General features: G+C 33.0%; 1 protein-coding gene across 2 annotated transcripts in view; it reads left to right on the top strand.

Annotated features, from left to right (window-relative positions):
* The window catches only part of LOC149528354 (uncharacterized), a 40,564-nt gene that overhangs the window by 14,089 nt on the left and 6,191 nt on the right, over positions 1–20,284 (top strand). For both annotated transcript variants that reach the window (XM_089811008.1, XM_089811006.1), the window contains exons 8-13: positions 5,301–5,363; positions 5,462–5,616; positions 5,702–5,766; positions 6,521–6,671; positions 10,512–10,617; positions 10,700–10,835. In XM_089811008.1, coding sequence (XP_089667134.1) covers positions 5,301–5,363; positions 5,462–5,616; positions 5,702–5,766; positions 6,521–6,671; positions 10,512–10,617; positions 10,700–10,835 — 676 coding nt within the window. The remainder of the gene's footprint in view (positions 1–5,300; positions 5,364–5,461; positions 5,617–5,701; positions 5,767–6,520; positions 6,672–10,511; positions 10,618–10,699; positions 10,836–20,284) is intronic.

Below are 20,284 nucleotides of genomic sequence, written 5' to 3' on the forward strand. Positions count from 1 at the left end.
GTTCAGCATATGGTTATTCTTATTGATAGGCTTATTGATACTTTCCAATTTCTTGTTTCAATTCTGTGCACCATTTTCAATGTTAGTTGTCGTCGTGACCCTTCCCTTGAGACCCAACAATTTGACATGATCAGAAATATTAAAATACAATGGGATATATTATTAATATGGATCAGAAATATTAAAATATCCCTTAAGGGGATATGCACATACCTAATTGAAATTTAAGTGAGGAACAATGATAATAGATGAATATCGTAATCTTGATAGAAAGAGATATTTAGTGATCACAATAATGAATAAATATATGATAATAATAATACTTAGTAATTAAATAGTGTCATTATTAACAATAATAATATTTAACAATTAGTAAATATCAGTCTATTAAAAACAATAATAATACTCTATTAAAAACAATAATAATACTCTATTACTATTCCATCCATGTGTATGTATCTTAATAATAATATTTACTAATAACCTACATAAATTTTAAAAAAATCATATTATAATATAATCAAACGCCACCAATCGGGTTGGGGGCCCATATATTAAGGGTGTCAACGTTTTTTGTTTAACATATGCATGCTTACTGGTCATCTTAGGAAGTGACCATTGTGGTTATATTTATACAAGTCCTTGATGGAACAAGAAGGCCTGATGGGAAATATACACAGGCAAAATTATAAGGTTAAAAACAAAAAGATCAAAGGAGTGGACATTGGAATGAGGGTCAATACCAAAGGCCACATCCCAACACATATAAAGGATAAAAAAACAAATTCATAATAAGGCACAAAGGGTAACAAAATGGCTCGACAAAAGCAAGTGAAATTGGTTGAGACCAGTGAGAATAAGAGGGGTGCATAATGCTAAAGGGAAGAGGAGTAAGTTTTAAATAAGACTGATAAAGGTGTGATAGAAGACAAGGTTAACTTGGCTTCATATCATATATGGTGAATAAGGATGTTTTAAGGAATCATGATTTATCATATTGAACGTAAGATTAAAGGGACTTAATAAGTATATAGGATAATAAGAAAACTAAGGTGGTTATATTTATTGATTGAAGTGTAAATTTCTAGGGGACCAAAAGATTAGGAGACAATGCATACATATATAGGAGGTTGATCAAAATAATTGAAGTATTAATTAAATTAAATTCTAAAGTATAGTGGAGGGATACTTGAATAAGATTACAAAATATCATATATGATACTCTCACATCAAGTTATCAACTAGTCATTAAATAATTATATCAAAGAATACTTAGGCGAAACATTGTAAGTTTCCTTTACAAGTGGAACCCAAAACCAAAGTTGGGAGTTAGAAGTGAAGCAAGGGTGTATACTAAGAAGGGACATTACAATTATTTTGATATGTACTAGTCATTTTAAAAAAAAAATTGTTGGCAAATTGCTACCAAAGGGGTAACACCCGATACATTAAAAATTGAGATGCAAGAAAAAAGAAAGAGAAAGGAGGGAGACCCACACCATCAGAACAAGCCCAAAGTGAAGAGCCGAGAAGTGAGCATACATGCCGTGGAGAGACAAGAGACAACAACCCAGCCCCAAGGAAAAAAGACCACAATAGAACCAAGATGGCCTCGAAAGGCAACGGGCATTGGGCTAAGGAGGACAACAGACAACACTATGTCAAAGGGCCGAGAAAACCAGTGAACAACGAATGTAACAAAGGAGCAACTATGACTGACCACAATCAGATCACGAAAATGACTCCACGTTATGGGGCAGGAGGAGCAACCCCTGTGCTCTGAGTGACAATCAAGGAATACCACCAAGGGGGGCGGATCCCTTGGAGCCAGTGAGATAGGATTGGACATAAAGAAGATCTCACTAGAGTCCTTAAAATTTAAATTAACAATTTTCAATATTGTAATTGGATTTTGTAAATCAAATGGCTAATAGTAAGTTCTAAATGACAACCAGATTTAGAGTGGATAAATATTCATAAGCTTACTTGTGATAAAACTTTGATTGTTGAAAGTGTGGTGATTTGTGGCTGCCATTGGTAGTACCAAGAGTGAGCATCCTCCTTATACCTGTCATGAAGACCACTGGAAACCACAAAATCCAATGGAAACCACAAAATGCAATGGATGCCACAAAATCATAAAACTCTGTACTTGTATCTTTCATTTCTGTATCAGGGAAGGGTTTAGTAACAACATTCCTAAACCCTTCACCTACTTTTGCATTACAATATTGTTGCACCCTTGTTGGCATAGCGAGAGTCTCTTCTATACTATTTGGGAGTCGATGGAAAGGCAAGAAGATGGAGTGGGTTGGTCATTTTGCTACATCTCCCAACAAAAAAATTGATTGCATGCACCTCTTTGAAGAAGCTTTCTATAGGGCCTTGGTATATCAATCTTATATTCTCAATCATTGAGTCTATTCCATCATAAAAGTCCAAGCATGGCTTATTCGTGTCATTAAAACCCATCAAAGCTAGGATGGGCTCTGTGAAACTAAGAAGGTATCCTACATGATCCCACATCAAAATACTTTGCTTGACATTTGTTACCCTCGAAGACAATGTGTTCGATGTGAACTTGGTCTTAGCAACCCATTTGAAAATAAGTCTTTAAAACAAAGAAGACTATATGTGTGTGTGTGTATGACAAATATAACATAGAATTTGATTGTTCAAAACTTGAAATACCTTATAGTTCTAACTACAAGAAGGATCTAAAAATAGCTTGTGACAAGTGGTGGTTTGTTATGAACATTTGGATCTCTTGCACTTCATCATACACTTCTTTAGTCCAAGCTATTTCAATACCCAGCTTTTGTAGCATAAGGTTGAGTGAATGTATGACACAAGGGGTCTAAAATATTTGCGGGAATCGTGTCTCAACTAACATACCAGCTGCTCTACAATTCCTTGCATTGCCTGCTACAACTTGGACAACATTTGGAGGAAATGCATTGTATAAGAATGCCAGCAATAAACTTTGCATCCTTCATTTGGCTGTCATAATCAACAACTTTAGAAAGATTGCCCCTTTAGGGCACAATGAAATCACACTATTTAAGGGTATATTTTTTTGTATCCTTACACCAATTGGAAATTATAGAGGCACCTGTTTCTTTCCATGAGGCTTTAATGAAATCTAATGAAGTTTCTTTATGTTTGACCCTTTTTTTCAATAAAGTGGGACACAGCTTCTCATAACGTGGGCTTGTGTATTCCATTTGGAGCTTTGTTGATTTTTCTTACCATGTCTTGCACAGACGGACCTAGCGATTGCTTGGTCAGAAATATCTCTAGTATCATTACTAAATGCCCTCATGAGTGGTACTTTTGCTCTTTCTGGAATACTAGCTTTATCTTCATTTCTCGTCAAATATGGATGGCTGGCTATCTATTTCAATACCAGGAGTAACACCATGAGATGATTAACCATGTGGACTCTGTGAGCCCTTTACTTTATTATGTGGTTGCCTTGATCTACTTTGAACCCTTGCATCTGCTTGCTGGACAAAGTTTGTTTCTCTTTCCAAGAATTTCACACAAATACCCTTTCACTCAAATGTACGATTTTGTATATTGTGTGCCACACCTGAGACACCTGAGACATGTAAATACAAATCAATTAAATTTAAATAATTATCAATTATGTTTATTAAATTATTGATGTTAAATATGATATGTAAATAATATATTAGTATGTATTATTTAAAATTAACCGGGCTGCATGAGTACACAGACATACACCCCTGGGACACATACACATGTACTCAAGTACTGGGTACACATCCCAAGTATTGGGTACTCAGTGGAGAGCATCATAGCGAAGAACCTTGATTTAGATTTCGGTTTTTTGTTTGCGTATCAGCTTGTTGTTTATCAAACTTAAGTCAATACGTTATCAGATTGAAACTTGGATACAATACTGATAAACAGTAAACTTTATCACTGTTCATGAAGAATTTTGTCATTTTCAATATGTCATTGTTATATGATTCATGATCTTCTTGTTCATGTTTAAAGTCTGCCTTCTCTGTTATGTATCTAAACATTTGTCATATATTATTATTACAAACATACTGCAAATCGGAAACTGAAAACATTACATTACATCTGCAAACTTTATCACTGTTTTTGGTTTGGAAAACTGTTATCATGACTCAGATTTTCTATAAATATTAAATAATGTTAAAAAGTTTGATATACCCAACTATTCTCATTCCCTATTTTGAAAAATAGCTGTAACCTAAGTACTCCAGTACCACTGTCCCAATGCAACCTTGAAAATTAATAATAAAATTAGAAAATGTATAGTAAATTAATTATTAATTATTAATACACATCATATTAGGAATGCAATTTGTGTTTCAAAGATTGGAAATAAAATTTAATAACTAAATTAAATCACATTATTATAAATTTGTAATAGTTAATATTGAAATTTAGGGTTTAGGAACAAACTGACAGCTAACAAATTGATTGCACCTATATTATAATGTTTGAAGTTTGTATAAACAAAAAAAAATTAAACAATAAAATGCCTACCTACAGTTCCTGTCGCTTTAGTAGAATGTTATTAGATCATTTTGATGGTTATCTGTGCAATATATGTAAATCAAAACCTTCGATTTCTTATTCTTGTAAATTCTTGATAACGATCTATTCAATTGTTTGTTAATACAACAAAGTTTTTTCACCAATTACTTCACAGAAATATGGTATCAGAGCATTCATACCATTAATTGGTTTTTATAAAGTTTCTATCAATTTTTTTATTTTTCAGTTTTTTGAAAAACATTATTGTTTTTCTGGGTACCTATTTTTTGCAGACTCGCCTGATATTTTTGGCAGGGATTTTGTATGTTCTTTTGAGCCACTGTGCTTTAGTTTTCTGCAAATGACACCTACATGCCTGCGATTTCTTTTCTGCAACTAACAAAGGTTCATTTTGAATCATTGTTCATCCCGTTTTTGGTCAAATTGCTGTTCTTTGCTGCCTTTTGTCCATCAGTTTGGCTGTTTTTTGGTCTGCGCTTCTGGTATGGAGCTTTTTTGCGATAATAGCAATCAGTGTTTTCTGCACCCTCTGTTTTCTATTTTAACAACCCATTTTTGGTCATTTTTTCTGGCTGCTGATGGCTCTTTGGACAACAACAGATGCTGCATTAGTGTTTCATTTGCAGATGGGATAGATTCAGCTCGAGTTTTGTTTGTTTCGTTTTCTGCACAATGATTTCTGCTTCATTCATGGCTTATAATTATTGTTTTAATCGTAGATGGTAATAATTGTCATTGTGCAGGGTCACAAAAACTATGTACCCAACATGATCAGTGGTGCATCACAAGCAGATGTGGGAGTTCTGGTATGAATTTGTGGATCTATATAATAATTTCAGACTTACAGAGACATAGAGCAAGACACTTTTACAGTCCTAACTATATGTTTGGGCCTTCAAAATAGGTAATTTCTGCTCGTAAGGGTGAGTTTGAAACTGGATTTGAAAGAGGGGGACAGACAAGGGAGCATGCTATGTTGGCAAAAACATTGGGTGTTGCTAAATTGTTGGTGGTAGTTAATAAGATGGATGAGCCTTCTGTCCAGTGGTCTAAAGAGAGGTACAAGAGCACATGCACTATTTCATGCTTGACCTTTTTGACCTTGCAATGAAGGGAGAAGTAACTTTATTCCCTACTTTTTTAGGTTTGATGAGATAGAAAAGAAGACTATTCCATTCTTAAAGGGTTGTGGTTACAATGTAAAAAAAGGTAAGTCACACAAGATGATTCTGTTCTTTCTAATATTGATTGTCTAATGTTTGGAAAACCAGAAAAATGATGTTAAAATAATAATATGTAAAAATGAAAACTTAAAGTAGCCTAAAGTAAGTAAGAAGAAGCTACCCATGAATCATTTCATGTGTTCTTTCCCTTTTCCTGGTTTTTTTCTCTTGTGTCAGTTGTACATTGACTTCTCGCTTGTGAAAGTAAATTATAAAAATGCAGAGTGCAAATGTTGAAATCACAAGATGAATATGTCGCAGGGGTTTTGTATGTTAAAACTGGAAACCTTTTTGTTGTAGGGCCTTTTGAGACCTATTAAGCCAACATGCATTTTTTGTTTTCACAGAGGGGTTATGGCCTGGCAATTCTGTGAGATGCCACAATCTCTTAGACTCCTCGTCCAAAAGACAGTTACCTGGAGGGCATGTCCAGTCTCCTTCCTTGCATCCCAAATATGCCTCTTAATGGGAGGGTTCTAATTAGATTTAGGGATGTGTATTTAGGGACCATTGCTTTTATTCATCTTTCATTTTCTTCAGTCTTCAGATTTGAACGTACAGATCAGCTTTCTGATATATTATTTAATGTTTCATGAAGCTAAAATTCTTAGAATGTTTCAGATGTGCAGTATCTCCCAGTTCTGGCCTTCTTGGAATTAATTTGAGAGAGAGGGTACCCAAGAGTACATGTACTTGTTTATTTAATGTTTCATGAAGCTAAAATTCTTAGAATGTTTCAGATGTGCAGTATCTCCCAGTTTCTGGTCTTCTTGGAATTAATTTGAGAGAGAGGATACCCAAGAGTACATGCTCATGGTGGGATGGACCTTGCCTTTTTGAAGCTTTGGATGCTGTTGAGTTGCCTTATAGAGATCCAAAGGGTCCATTCAGGTATGATGAATAGTTATTGAAATTTTTATTTTGTATTTTTTATTTGACCGATTCAGAATATCATGAAAAGTTTCTGTTGTCTTGTTGACCGAAGGGTCCATTCATGTATGATGGATAGTTATTTAAAGTTTGATTTTGAATTTATTTAATATATGGTTGATTCAGGATATCATGAGAAGTTTCTTGGTTGTTTTGTTGGCTGTGTCAGTGTTTAAGTATTTTTAAGCTTCCAATCATATCTACTTGGTTTCAATTGGCATTTTATATGATAAACAATTTATTCAATCCATATATGATTTTTTTTCTTAGCTATCTAGTATTTTAAAGGTAGTGAAGTTCTTTAGGTCACTGCCAATTGGGACACAAATAGGTATTTAAGTACTATTGTTATATAAGTGGGATTTTTTGGGGGGTGGATGTGGATGCGTATGGATGTGTGTTTGTGTGTGTATATATAAATATATATGCAAGAAATGAAAGAAATATACAAAATTAAAACATTTGATAGTATGATACTCATAACTTCACCAACACATTCACATTCAAAATTTAAATATTCACTAAGATTATAAACCATATCATATACGTCTATGTTCATGATTCCAATGTAAATCAGCAAATCATCACAATCTCAAAATTAAAATATAGTTCATCATTCAATGTTTATCAATCCGAATCTGAATCATATGGATTCGCAGAAAAATCCTAATCATCTCTTTCAGGATTGTTTTAGGGATTAGGGGCAAAAATGGGTTGAAAGATGTATTTCCTCGTGTGCTAATAAATTGTTTTGAGTGGCAAAATTTTAAAAATGGGCTTTTCAGCTGTCTGTTTGTTTGGTTCATGCCTGGGATTTCTAGAGTCTGCAAAAGTACTGATTTTTTCTGTGATTTTTTACAAGATCATGGGGGTTGATGTTTTCTATAGAAGTGGGGAGGGTATTCCACATTTTTTCCCAAATTGTTGTTTTATGAGCTAGAGGGTTTTGCTTTATTTTTCTCAAAAATCGTGGTTTCCCCTCAGATCTTCTTTTAGATTTGTAAGGTTCCTATTTATCTATGATGGGTTGCTGGTTTCCATAAGTTATTGACAAAATTGTGGGTTTTAACCATTTTTTTACAAAATAAGGGGTTTTCATGATTTTCCCCAAAATTTTGTGGGATTTCTTCTTACAGTGTGGCATTGTTTGGCGACTTCTGCAGAAAATTGTGGTGCTGTTTTGCAACAGATTTTTTTTTTTGGACGATTTTTGAACAAAATTGCAAGTATCAAGAATTTTTGCACGATTATAAAAAATGTAGGTTTCAGTTTTTTGCTGATTTTATCAACAAAAATTGAAGTATTTTGAGAAGTTGCTTGTTACCTTGGCTTCTATGACTTTGGATAGTAGGAGGGATGGCTTCATTATCGACCATCATGTTAGTAGGCAATTAGAGGTTAAACGGCCTTTGGAAACAGTGCAAGCTAACCATTTCTGTGCCTCAGTATATTGCATTTCCTGCAAAGAATTCACCTATTAGTGTTATTCATTCAAATGTTTGCAACTCTTTGTTCTTTGATTCATTTAGTTAGCTTAATAACTTTCTATTCTGTCTTTAATTGTTAGTCGTTTCTGGTTGTAATGATCTTTTTCTAACTAGTCAGATAAGAGTATTCCTCTCCTTTGTTTAACTTTACTACAACAATTAACACCCATTTTAGGGAACCCCCATACACAAGCATTACTCAAAAGGATTTGGTTTCCTTCCGCTTTTAATTATTTTGAAATTTGACATGTTCAACTCTAACCTCTGCTTATTCCAACATGACACATCCATTATGGACTTATTTACTGGTATTTGTTGCTGATGCTCTATTCTTGTTGGTCATGCTACGTTTTTTGATAGATTATATGATGGAGTCATTTGTGGCCCTTGCTTAGGAAAGAAATGAGAATTATTCTAAAAACTAGATGATACAAACATTTATATGCTAAAATCTAGGATATTAACAAGATGTTTACAATTCCAGCATATGCATATTAAAGGACTTAGGAATTGAATTCACAGATGAAGAGATATCCTTTGTAGATGATTCGAGATAGTACATATTTTCCTTCTAATTTATCCTTTCATTTTTATATTGGTATGACGACATATTTGTCTTGACCAAAACCCTTAACCACAAAGATATGGAGTTTGTAACTTGAGTTGTTAGAGAAACAAGTAAGACTGGTAGATAATAGGCGTTATGAGGGTTTGGGAGGAGGAGAATCAGAACTCCATTTAAACAAAGATTCAGAAGAACACTATTATAATCAACGTCTTCAACTCCAAGAAGAAAATCTAGCCACTTGACATGCACCTAATTGGGAACAATTGAAGACTATTAGGAAGAACTAGGTTTAGCATTTTTCATTGAATTACTACTCAGATATAATAGAGACTTATTTCCCTTGACACATAAATATCACATCTGCATGGCTCTACCACTTCGTATGATCTATTTGCTTCTGAACAGTTCGCTTAAGTCCCATGTACTACCCAGTTGACTGTACGGTCTTTGCCATATGGTTACCAACTAGATGCAACTTGCCATACAGTGAGAATGCCATCCATATGTGTTATGTGGTACAGTGATAGTCTTCTCCTATGTATACCTTCGGTCTTCCCACTTAGTACGACAAGATCTTCTATACGACAATTTCACCTTCTCTTCCCTATGGAACTATACCCTTGGTCTGGTAACTCTGCCTATGAATGATGCTGATGAATATGTAAGTGGATTTTGGTTTCCAAGTCGAAGATTAAACTCAGAATTAGGTGTTATGGGATTACACAGCTTTCAAAGAAAAGACTAATGTTGCGATAATTAATAATTGAATCCATATAGATCCATTTGCAAAATAGGGTGAGGAGATACAAAACTGCAAACCCTGAATAGGGAGGATATTACACCTCCAAAACTGCAACTTCCCTGAACTCCAATTGGAATTCACACTCGCAAAGAAAACATGAGATTTACCATGCCTACAACTAAAATGAATTTGGCCTTATATATGGATTACAACTAATTCAGCCTTATATATGAGCTTTGAGAAATTTTGAAAGAGTTACAAATGAGCTGATAGGCCAAAAGACATAACTAACTTTTAAATAAAAGGGGGCCTGAAAGATATTATAATTGAGTTTTGGGGCCATACAACACTTTTTAATTGGACCGTTTAATTATATTGGGGACATTACACATTCGTTGAAATGAAAGGCATCTAAGAGGAGGGACTTTTTGTTAGGGTTAAAGTTGTAAAAATATCTGCTGTTTCTTTGTTTTTTTGGCAGGCATTTTTTTGGATTCATTTAATGTTATTACATTAGTACCAGTGGATACTGTTGATTTATTTTGGTCTTTTGGCAATAAAATATAACTTTTTTGACTTTTTCAAGTTTCAACTGGATTTTAAACAATGTTTCTGCTGACCATTTAACCAAACACAACCTTAAAATTAATAAGTCATAATGTTTTTGCAACTTTGTCGTTCTAATTACAAAATAAAAATGAACTTGACTTGGGATCTAGGAATAGACATCTAAATCTGAGTCTTATACACTGACAAATATTTACGGAGTTTGTGAACGCCTATTGATAAATATGCGTATGATACTAGGGAGCATGGAAGAAAGATTGGTAAAATTTTAAATGTTGTAGAATTTGTTTTTTCTTTGCAATCCATTCCCAAGCTTTCATTTGATGTCACATAATTTAGTATTCTCATTTCACAAATAATTGGTTTCTTCATGTATAAATTCAATAGATCTACTATTTTGAAGGGGGTAAGAAATTTAACAGAATCTATTTGTGCAGGTTGCCAATAATGGATAAGTTCAAGGATATGGGAACTGTAGTAATGGGAAAAGTGGAGTCAGGCAGTGTAAGAGTAGGTGACAGTTTGATTGTTATGCCAAATAGGGTGAGTTCCACGCTTATGCTCCATTTGTCCTAAGCTGTTTTTTAACTATTGCTGATACGTATCAAATATTTTTATTAAACAGGCTCAAGTGAAAGTTGTGGCTGTCTACCGAGACAGTGGTGAAATAAGGATTGCAAGGCCCGGTGAAAATATCCGGGTAAAATTAGCTGGTGTTGAAGAGGAAGATATCTCAACAGGCTTTGTTTTATCTTCAATTTGTGAGTTACTTAGCTGATTTTTGCAAACCACTATTTTGTTATTATTGGAGTTGCCATCTGTGCAAGTTTGTTTTGTTATGATATGGTTGCTCATGTATAAATTTTGATTTGACAACTACAATTGATGCATGTGAATGTGTTTGATCATTTGTGGATTATGAGTTTTCCATAGGTTTCTTTTGTTCTGTTTTTAGAAGTCAGGATATTTCTTTTTTTTAATGTAGAATCTGGTGGTAAGATTTTATTTAAGCACACCTGGTAAATAAGTTGTCACTCTAATTTGCTGTAAAATTTATTTTCTTTATCGTCCTTCAATTTACAATGTTGCACTGGATTATGTGCCTTGCTACCTCAATAAGCAAAGTAGATGGTTATGAGTTGTGACTTAGACTCATACGATTTGTATAAGTTGATTTGGCAGACAACTGTGGTAAGTAAAGACTAAACACCTTAATTAATCCCCTCGATATGCTAAGGAAGACTGATATGGTATGACTCTTGTTAATGTTATAATTCTGTCAGATAAATTATATTATATATATGAGATATATAAATCATATATGACAAATATTATATATGGAATTATATATATATATATATATATATATCTTGTTATATAATCATTATAATATATTGATGGTATATTACTTGTGTTATAACTAATGTTAGTATATTAAAGAGACATGCCTCTTTATATCACATATATATTCATTTGTATAGTAATTTGGAAAACACATAAGATATCCACAAGTGCTATTACAAGTTACAGAATATATATTAATCAATCCTCTTTCACTAACATGGTATCAGAGCACGTTTCAATCCTGGGAAAAATTATATATAATTTCAGTTGTAAAGATTTTACTTGTTTTGGATAATCTAAGTTTGATATCATCAATGTCAAGCTAGTGGTTTGTGGATGAGAATAAGATGTTTATCGATCAAGAATTTTTTAGGATAACCTCTGCATTAGACTTGGCATGTAGAGAAATGTAGCACTTCACTGTTGCAGAGTACTGGAAATTCTGGTTCTAAATTGGTAGACAAGATGAGCCTCCATCACTGCAGTTTTGGGGGGCAGTACAGTGGTCTAATTATGTGAACTTGCCATTACACAATCACAAAAGGATACGAATTATGTATCTGATCTGAAGATATGGTTATGCCTCAGATGGAATAGGTATCTGAATATGTTTCTAAAATGGTACAGTCCAAGAGTTGAAACAAGGAGGATGGTGTCGAACAAACTATTCACTGTATATCATTCTCATGAGAATCTGAATGTTGGCAATCTGTATGTTGATCTTGAATGACAGTGACTTGATGGTGTTGTATGGTCACCCGAACTATATAATCATATCATTATGCAGCATTGGTATGATACGTTACAAAGATTTGCTTGTGATCATTCATACATTCACTAGTTTTTATGACCTCCTGTTCACAATGATGTAGAGATGTACTGCTTAATTGTTGGGTATGAAGATCAATGAAGTCACGTATTTAATATCGCAATAGTTCCAAACTGTCTTGATCACCACATGTATCATTGAATGCTCGGGCATGTATGGGTCGCAGTTATTTCAAAGATGTTGAATGTCAGCATGTACCACAATCTCATAAAGTTGATCTGAAATTGTAGTAACACAATGCCACCCCAAGAGTATAGACACTGATATAAATAGAACATTGACGCATTTATATGTGTTGTAGATAGCATCCTCACATTAACTTTATTAATAATACATGCATTGGAATCACATTAATAATGCAGATTGCAAGCTTCATAATCATTTATTGGTCGTGGCTTCACCTTCACTATAAGTAGATCAAGCTACAAGTGGATCAAATGCTTCATGTCCACTTGCCAAGTGCAGATCTTATGGGGATACAAATGATTCACGAGGGTTGTGGTCTTGAGTAATGCTCAGTCGCTAAATGGATTGAGTGTTTAGCAGTAAATTAAGCAACCCATTTGAGCTATGGAGTACGTGGACTTAGAAAGGTTGACTAGCACTTGGCATGGCCCTTCTATAACATCATATTTCATGCTGAACAATACAAGTTGCCAATGTTTTATTGCTACTTGGAATGACTCCTGCGACACTAACTTAATTCACAATACCTGAGCGATCTCGCATAGTGAATGCAGACAAAAGTTAACAATCGATGGTGAATACATCTTTTTTAGCTTGAACCTCCCTGTCAGATCTCTTTCAGCCTATAATCAAGTTCTTAGATCATAAGTCACGGTTGCAGATTGAAAATGAACCCACGTTGACTATGCTATGGACTGCAATGGTTCAGGGTATGCTTGAAATGGAAGATTTATTTTATTATTTATATTTGGATGGCTCTACATGGGTAGAAACTGTGATCACGGATTATTATAAACATCAAGATACAAAGAGACAAGGGATGGAAATAATTTAAACATTTATTATTCCAAATTATAGGAATAATTGATGGGCAATAAAGACGCAGATTAAAGATGGAGGAATATCAGATTATTTGACTAAATTATAGAGGACAGTAACTATAATTATTATTATCGTTGTATGATAGTGACGACAGTATACGTTACGGAGAACAATCGATGTCAATATCTCAAAGAATGAAATCATATGAGACACATGACAAATATAGTAATGGATTGGAGAGGTACTATAATAAAATGGAAATTAATAGTCGAAAGGATATTGTTTAATTAATGATAATGGGAAGGTGTAGAAATTAAAATATCCATAGACATGTCATTTGGTCTCATGACTCATTACTAGAAAAGAGAGAGGTGGTGTTAGTAATACTAGAGTGATTCCTTATATATTGTGATATTCATTCTACATTGAAGATAATGTCATCTCTCACGAGTGTCTATGTTGGGAAACAAGGGCTTCCTTTCCTGTTGTTAAAGGATTATGAGGAATGATTTCGGAGTACGTTATAAACAGGAAGGAATAAAGAAGATGGCATCACGAAGGATGTTAATGAACATCTTGAGATAAATATTGTTGGTTATTACCTCATGAATACTAATTTTATTTTCATATCATAGTAAATATTTTAACTATATCATATAATATAAGTGTCATTTTATTTATTATGTTCTTGTTCTTTTCTTTGATTCCCAAGAATGATTCTTTGCGAAGAAGAAAAAGAACACAAAGAAGGTTGCAATATTTGATGTGGTGCAAATTTTTCAACAATATAAGTGTGAGAATTTTACATTGTGGTGGGGAGTAATAAACAATGCTTCATTCCCTTTTGAACTATCCTTTATAATATAAGTGTCATTTTATTTATTATGTTCTTGTTCTTTTCTTTGATTCCCAGGAATGATTCTTTGCGAAGAAGAAAAAGAACACAAAGAAGGTTGCAATATTTGATGTGGTACAAATTTTTCAACAATATAAGTGTGAGAATTTTACATTGTGGTGGGGAGTAATAAACAATGTTTCATTCCCATTTGAACTATCCTTAGAGAAAAGATGTCAAAGAAGAGACACCATCAACAATGTGTAGGGATGTTCTTCCAGGAAAAGAAGATTGGTACATTGGATGTGCTATCAGATATTGTGCAGGACTAGAGCTTATTAAAGTAGCTCCAAAGAAGTTTTGATCTAGAATTCATTAGTCATTTGATAATCGTGCTAGATGAAGTGAGCTCTTTTGAAATGAATATCTTTGATGATTGAGTACCCTTCTACATTAAAAGGGCATTTGACAGTTCATTAGAGGAAATCTTGGACAAAGAGAGGGAGAAAATAGATGATATACTTCAGTCAAACTTTTGATGAGCAGAAACTATAGTAGTTAAAGGACCATGATTCATGGGATAAAGTCTCATGTATGAAGGCTAGAAGGTCTTATGCTATCAGGATACTTGTTGAACAAGGAAGCATGACATGACATGCTGACATGAAGTCAGAAGGATGATAACATATTTAGAGAGAGTTTGTGAACCTTCTTGTTATGTGTGTATATGTTACCTCCTGTGTACATCATGAGGAAGTGACGACTTTCAAATGATGTCACTTGTATTAGGAGAAGTTATTGAAAGGTGACGACCTTACAATAACTTGTATCATGATATGCATTTTGTGTAAATGTTGAAATAAATCATGAAAGGCTTTATCTTATAAATCAACAACTAGGTGTTAGATGTCACTAATTTGACTATCTACAAATTGTTTGTATAGATATATTTTAGGTACTTGGTTAATATCTTGCCTTGATATTTTGATAGGCCATTACCGCATTGAGTAGGGTGAATATCATTTGGTTGATGTTTTGATAGGCCATTACTCAGAGTACTTGGTGAATATCATTTGATTGATGTTCTAATATGCCAGTGCTCATGTTACCTAATATGATATCAAATAGTAATTGGTGAATATCATGTGTTGATATTTTGATAGGCCAATACTTATATGGTATCATATACTGAAAATCTTCTGATCAAAGATTTTCTACATGTATTCTTTTTGAAATATTACTTATGGTGTAATATCTATGTGTTTTATCGTTCTTCATTAAGAGGGATTGTTAATGTTATAATTCTGTGAGATAAATTATATTATATATATATGAGATATATAAATAATATATGACAAATATTATATATGGAATTATATATATATATATATATATATATATCTTGTTATATAATCATTATAATATATTGATAGTATATTACTTGTGTTATAACTATAACTAATGTTAGTTAATATATTAAAGAGACATGCCTCTTTATATCACATATATATTTATTCATATAGTAATTTGGAAAACACATAAAATATCCACAAATGCTATTACAAGTTACAGAATATATATTAATCGATCCTCTTTCACTAATAACTCTAAACCAATATTCATGTGTGTAAGGAAAACAATGGCACAAAATGTTACCCTCACAACGATGTTTTACTAGAGTCAATGAATTCTCCAAAGTGATACCAATTATCTTTTCTCAGGGACATAATATCTCCAGAAAGCTCCAATTTTCTTATTTCCAATGTTGAGTACATGGACTTACGCCACCATATCTTCTTCAATGGAGGTCAAAGTTGGCAAATCACTAGAAAGAGACATATAACATGGTTTGAATTTAGCAGTCAATACAATTTCTCCTACGTTTGATTTCTATGAGAATTTTGTGAGATATAATCGATTGTTTAAAGCAAGAGGATCATAGGAGTCAAATTGCTAAGAAATAATTATGATCAACATTTGTAACCCAAGGAGTGACTAGGAGGAAAGATTGGCTAAGATAACATAGGCAAGAAAACATTAAATAGAGGAAAATAGCGATAAAAAACTAATCGATGATAATAAGATTGCTAACCAAAATAAATGTTAAGTGCACATTTAGAAAGAAGAGGCAATAATAATTGGTCATTAGGTGTGTCTTTTGGTATGCACCCTGTTTGCAAGATATACAATTGTAATTTATCCCAATCTCAATGGAACATGACTGAGAAATAAAAGGAACACCAAAGGGAAAGAAAGATGAAGAATAATTCCATACTACAATATTTTGCTGGTCATTTGATAGACATTAGATAATGACCATTTTGGGTGATAATTATTCTTTTCACTTTTATATTTTAAAGACCTAATACTATAGTAAGTGATTGTATATAAGCATTTTCATATGCATGTATCCATATTAATTGTTTAATGTCAAATTTTTAATTATTTTATCTAATAATAGGTATATTGTTGGTGTAATGACTTAATAAAGAGTGTATAAGACAACAAATATCTCTTTACTTTTGTAATTAATCATGGCGAGGGAAGTATGGTAGTTGCAATTGGGAGAATGGTAATGAGGCCCACCTATGCAGGCCATATCATGGTTGTGACAGGGGAACCCATATGGGATCAGAGGGGGATAAAGTGGACTGCCTTTGGGCTTTAGGAGGGATAGGCTTTCACGCACCTTATTGTGAATATTCCTCACAGTCCCTACCATGGTAAATGGGTGCTCAAACTTAAAAGTTAGGATGACAAGCTGAAGGAGAACAGTAGCAGGATCTCGCACTAGGTAGCCCTGCTCATATGTATTGCCAGGGCCACATGATGCCATGGGGGAACAATGTACCCACCCTTGGGCCTAGGATAGGAGGCTTCTTGGGCACCTCATGAAGTCACACTACCCTGTCAATTCTATGGTTGGGTCATACTCAAGTTAGCTCCATCATGAAATCTAACTATGAGTATGTATGAACCCTTGCTGTGTATGTATGAGAATTTTCTGTCAATTGTGAGGGAGTTGTACAAATGGTTTTGTTACAGTTAGAAAGCCGAGAAGAATGTGGTAGGAAGGCCAGCATCCCTCGCTTTGCCTCTTCCTACTTACCTGTTATTTTGGTGTTGGTGTTATTATTGTTAGTGCTGCGGCTGTTTTTACATGTGTATTGTGCTCGCTTCATTTTCTATTCAAGCTTGAGTATCTGTACAGCCATTTGGAAATTTATAATGTTTATTTTATGGCTTCTTGTATGGGCAAACTTTGGAGCATTACGCTGCATTTGCTATAGAAAACAATATTTTCCTGGTTCTGCTTTAATAGAAACATCTGCTTTATTTTTAAACACCTTAAATGTCTATTGCATTTGTAGTAGTGAGTTACATTTATTAGAAATGTGGTAAATGTCGAATACAACATTACAAGGCATTACAAGTAATTATTAGTTCTTGCCTTTGGCAGGAAACTAATGGAACCATGAAGTTCCATATTAGTTACATAATCTAAAAATTTCAAGATATACTAATGTTTGGAAAAGCTATATAAACTTGTATATTTTTTTGGAATTGAAAAATACAATTTAAAAAAAATTGTATTGGCTCATGATGAAAAAGGCAATGAAAAAATTCAATTTTCTTCAACAAAAATAGATTTTTTTTTTTCCAACACCTCTATTAATGAATGCATTAATTGCAACTTTATCTTTTCCACATTTGTGACAAGTGGATAAACTTAAAAAAAAATTTCATTTTTCTAACACCTCTATTAATGAATGCATTAATTGCAACTTTATCTTTTCCAAATTTGTGACAAGTAGATAAACTTTAAAAAAAAAAAAAATCATTTTAATCTTCCACCTCACAAATATGTCTAATAAATATTAATTATTCTTATTTATTTTCCTTACCAAGTTCAAATATAGACTTCAATGTTTTACATTTCTTATTTTAAATATATTTATTACTAGTTTTATATTGATGTTTATTTCTATAATTTGTATATAGATATTTTAATCAAATATAGAGTTAAATATATTTCTTATTTTAAACACATTTATTATCTTCTACTTTTACAATTTTGCTCTTTTTTTTTATACCATCAATACTACCCCTCAAACTTACTACATATTTTGGTACTTTGATTTATATAATTAACAATTTTTTAATTAAATATTTTAACTTATAATTGAATGGGTAGAAATGAGTAGTTCATCCATATAATATAATTTTTTATTATTATTTATATATTTTTGAAAATAATAAAATTATTAATATTTTTCAAATTCTCTTCAACTCTCTCTATTATTCTACCTTTACTTGTCCTTATACTAACATATCATTCTCTCTTTTAATTCTCTCTTCTTATAACATTCTATCCCATGGGCCATAGACATCCTTGATATCAACAGTAGCTTAGTTGTATATAAACAGAAAAATGTTATGAATGTTTCCATTTTAAAAAACACTTCAACATTTTCCATTAGTTCCTCACTAAATACAAAAAAAACTAATCTTGAGCCATATTTTTCCATCTTTAAAACACAGAGGCATTGACAAGATAGAGATCATTGCAAAAGCTACTTTAGTCAACCGTAAAAACATGAAGGCAGGAACTTTGGCGCATGTGCCCCTTGTTTGTTTATCCTTTTAAGTATTGATATACTTGTGTATTTATTTATTCAGTGTTACCATATAAATTGGTACTTAATGTTACCCTCTTTTGAGGTTACAGCTATATTTTGCTTTGAAGTTTAATATATTTGCTTGACCTTTAAAATTTATATTGCCAACTGAAACTATTGCTTTATTATATTTATTAATGTGTTTATTTGGGGTTATTTTTGCTTTTTGGCTAAAATATGTTTTAATTTATGTTTTTATTCAAGAACCTGGTTTGCTGGTAGGGCAAAAAATTGAAATGGGGTTTTCGATTGGTTTGGGTTTGTTAGTAGAAAAACAATGTAAAAGTGTGTGTATGCAGCCTAGAAATATGAAGTAGGATTGAAATGTCGCATAACATCATATAAACCATAGTTAAAAAATTCGATATTGGCAATATATCGCCCAACCCAAAATTTTTGAAAACTCGGAATCGGCGAAAACTCGGTGAAAAATTTGGCAATAAATCAGCACTTTTATTGAACATTTGAAAATATACAATTTCTTAAAATATTTTTAAAAACACATACTTGCACACCAGATTTGTAGAATATACTATAATTTGAGATATCCACCATATATCAATCAAAGCTTTTAGTTAAACAAAAATTCATAGCAAGTAGAACTTAGTAGATTAACATAGTGCTAGAATCATATACCAAAAAACAAGTACAACATCTGAATATAAATAAGTAAAATACATATAGAAGTTGAACTCCATGAAACTACTACTTTTGAATACATAATAAGTTCAAGTTTCAGTATTAATGAAAACTTAAACTAGCAATCATGAATTGCATCTATGAGTAAAACTCAAAAGAGATTGTTGCTGCTGGGTGGGTGGTGTTGAAGTAGTTGCTGTTACAATATTCTTAATAGGTGCCTCATGCTCGACAAAAGCCTTTGATGGATGACCAAGCTTATGTTCCTCCTCACGTGCTGCCACATTTGCATCCTAGTCATCTGCTTCTCTCTCAAACTCAGCTAGCTACTCATCTGTCAACAAAGGTTCACCCACATCCGCATCTACATCCTCACCATTAGAAGGAGCAATCCAATTTGCTGAATATGGATCAATATCATCCAAGTCTAGTGCTTCATATGAAGCTTGCCCTTTCACCTTCCTCTCGTGCAAGAGAAGGCTGTATTTCACATAAATCAAGTCATTCAGGCGCTTTTGTGTCAACCTATTACGTTTCTTTGTGTGTATGTTTTGAAAAGTACTCCAATTTCTCTCGCAGCCAGAAGCACTACAAGGCTGCGATAAAATTTGGATGGCAAGTTGTTGAAGATTAGGCGTTGTGGTATCATAATCTTCCCACCACAGATCTGCAAGGATTAAAAACCATTTATGATGTGGTAAAACTTCTAATAAACTTCACAAGCGAAATAAATGGTATGATATAGCTAAACACATGTTCTTTTTTACGTAGCTGCAAGGTGTATCTCCTACATTTGCAATCAAGAGAAGAAAACAATGGCTCCTCTTCCCTCTTGTAGCTTTGCAACTCATCAAATATGAGGTCTTGTAGGACCGT

Source organism: Cupressus sempervirens, chromosome 11, assembly GCF_028749045.1.
Source record: "Cupressus sempervirens isolate cs-2001-9-10 chromosome 11, ASM2874904v1, whole genome shotgun sequence".
In the NCBI taxonomy this organism is placed as follows: Eukaryota; Viridiplantae; Streptophyta; class Pinopsida; order Cupressales; family Cupressaceae; genus Cupressus; species Cupressus sempervirens.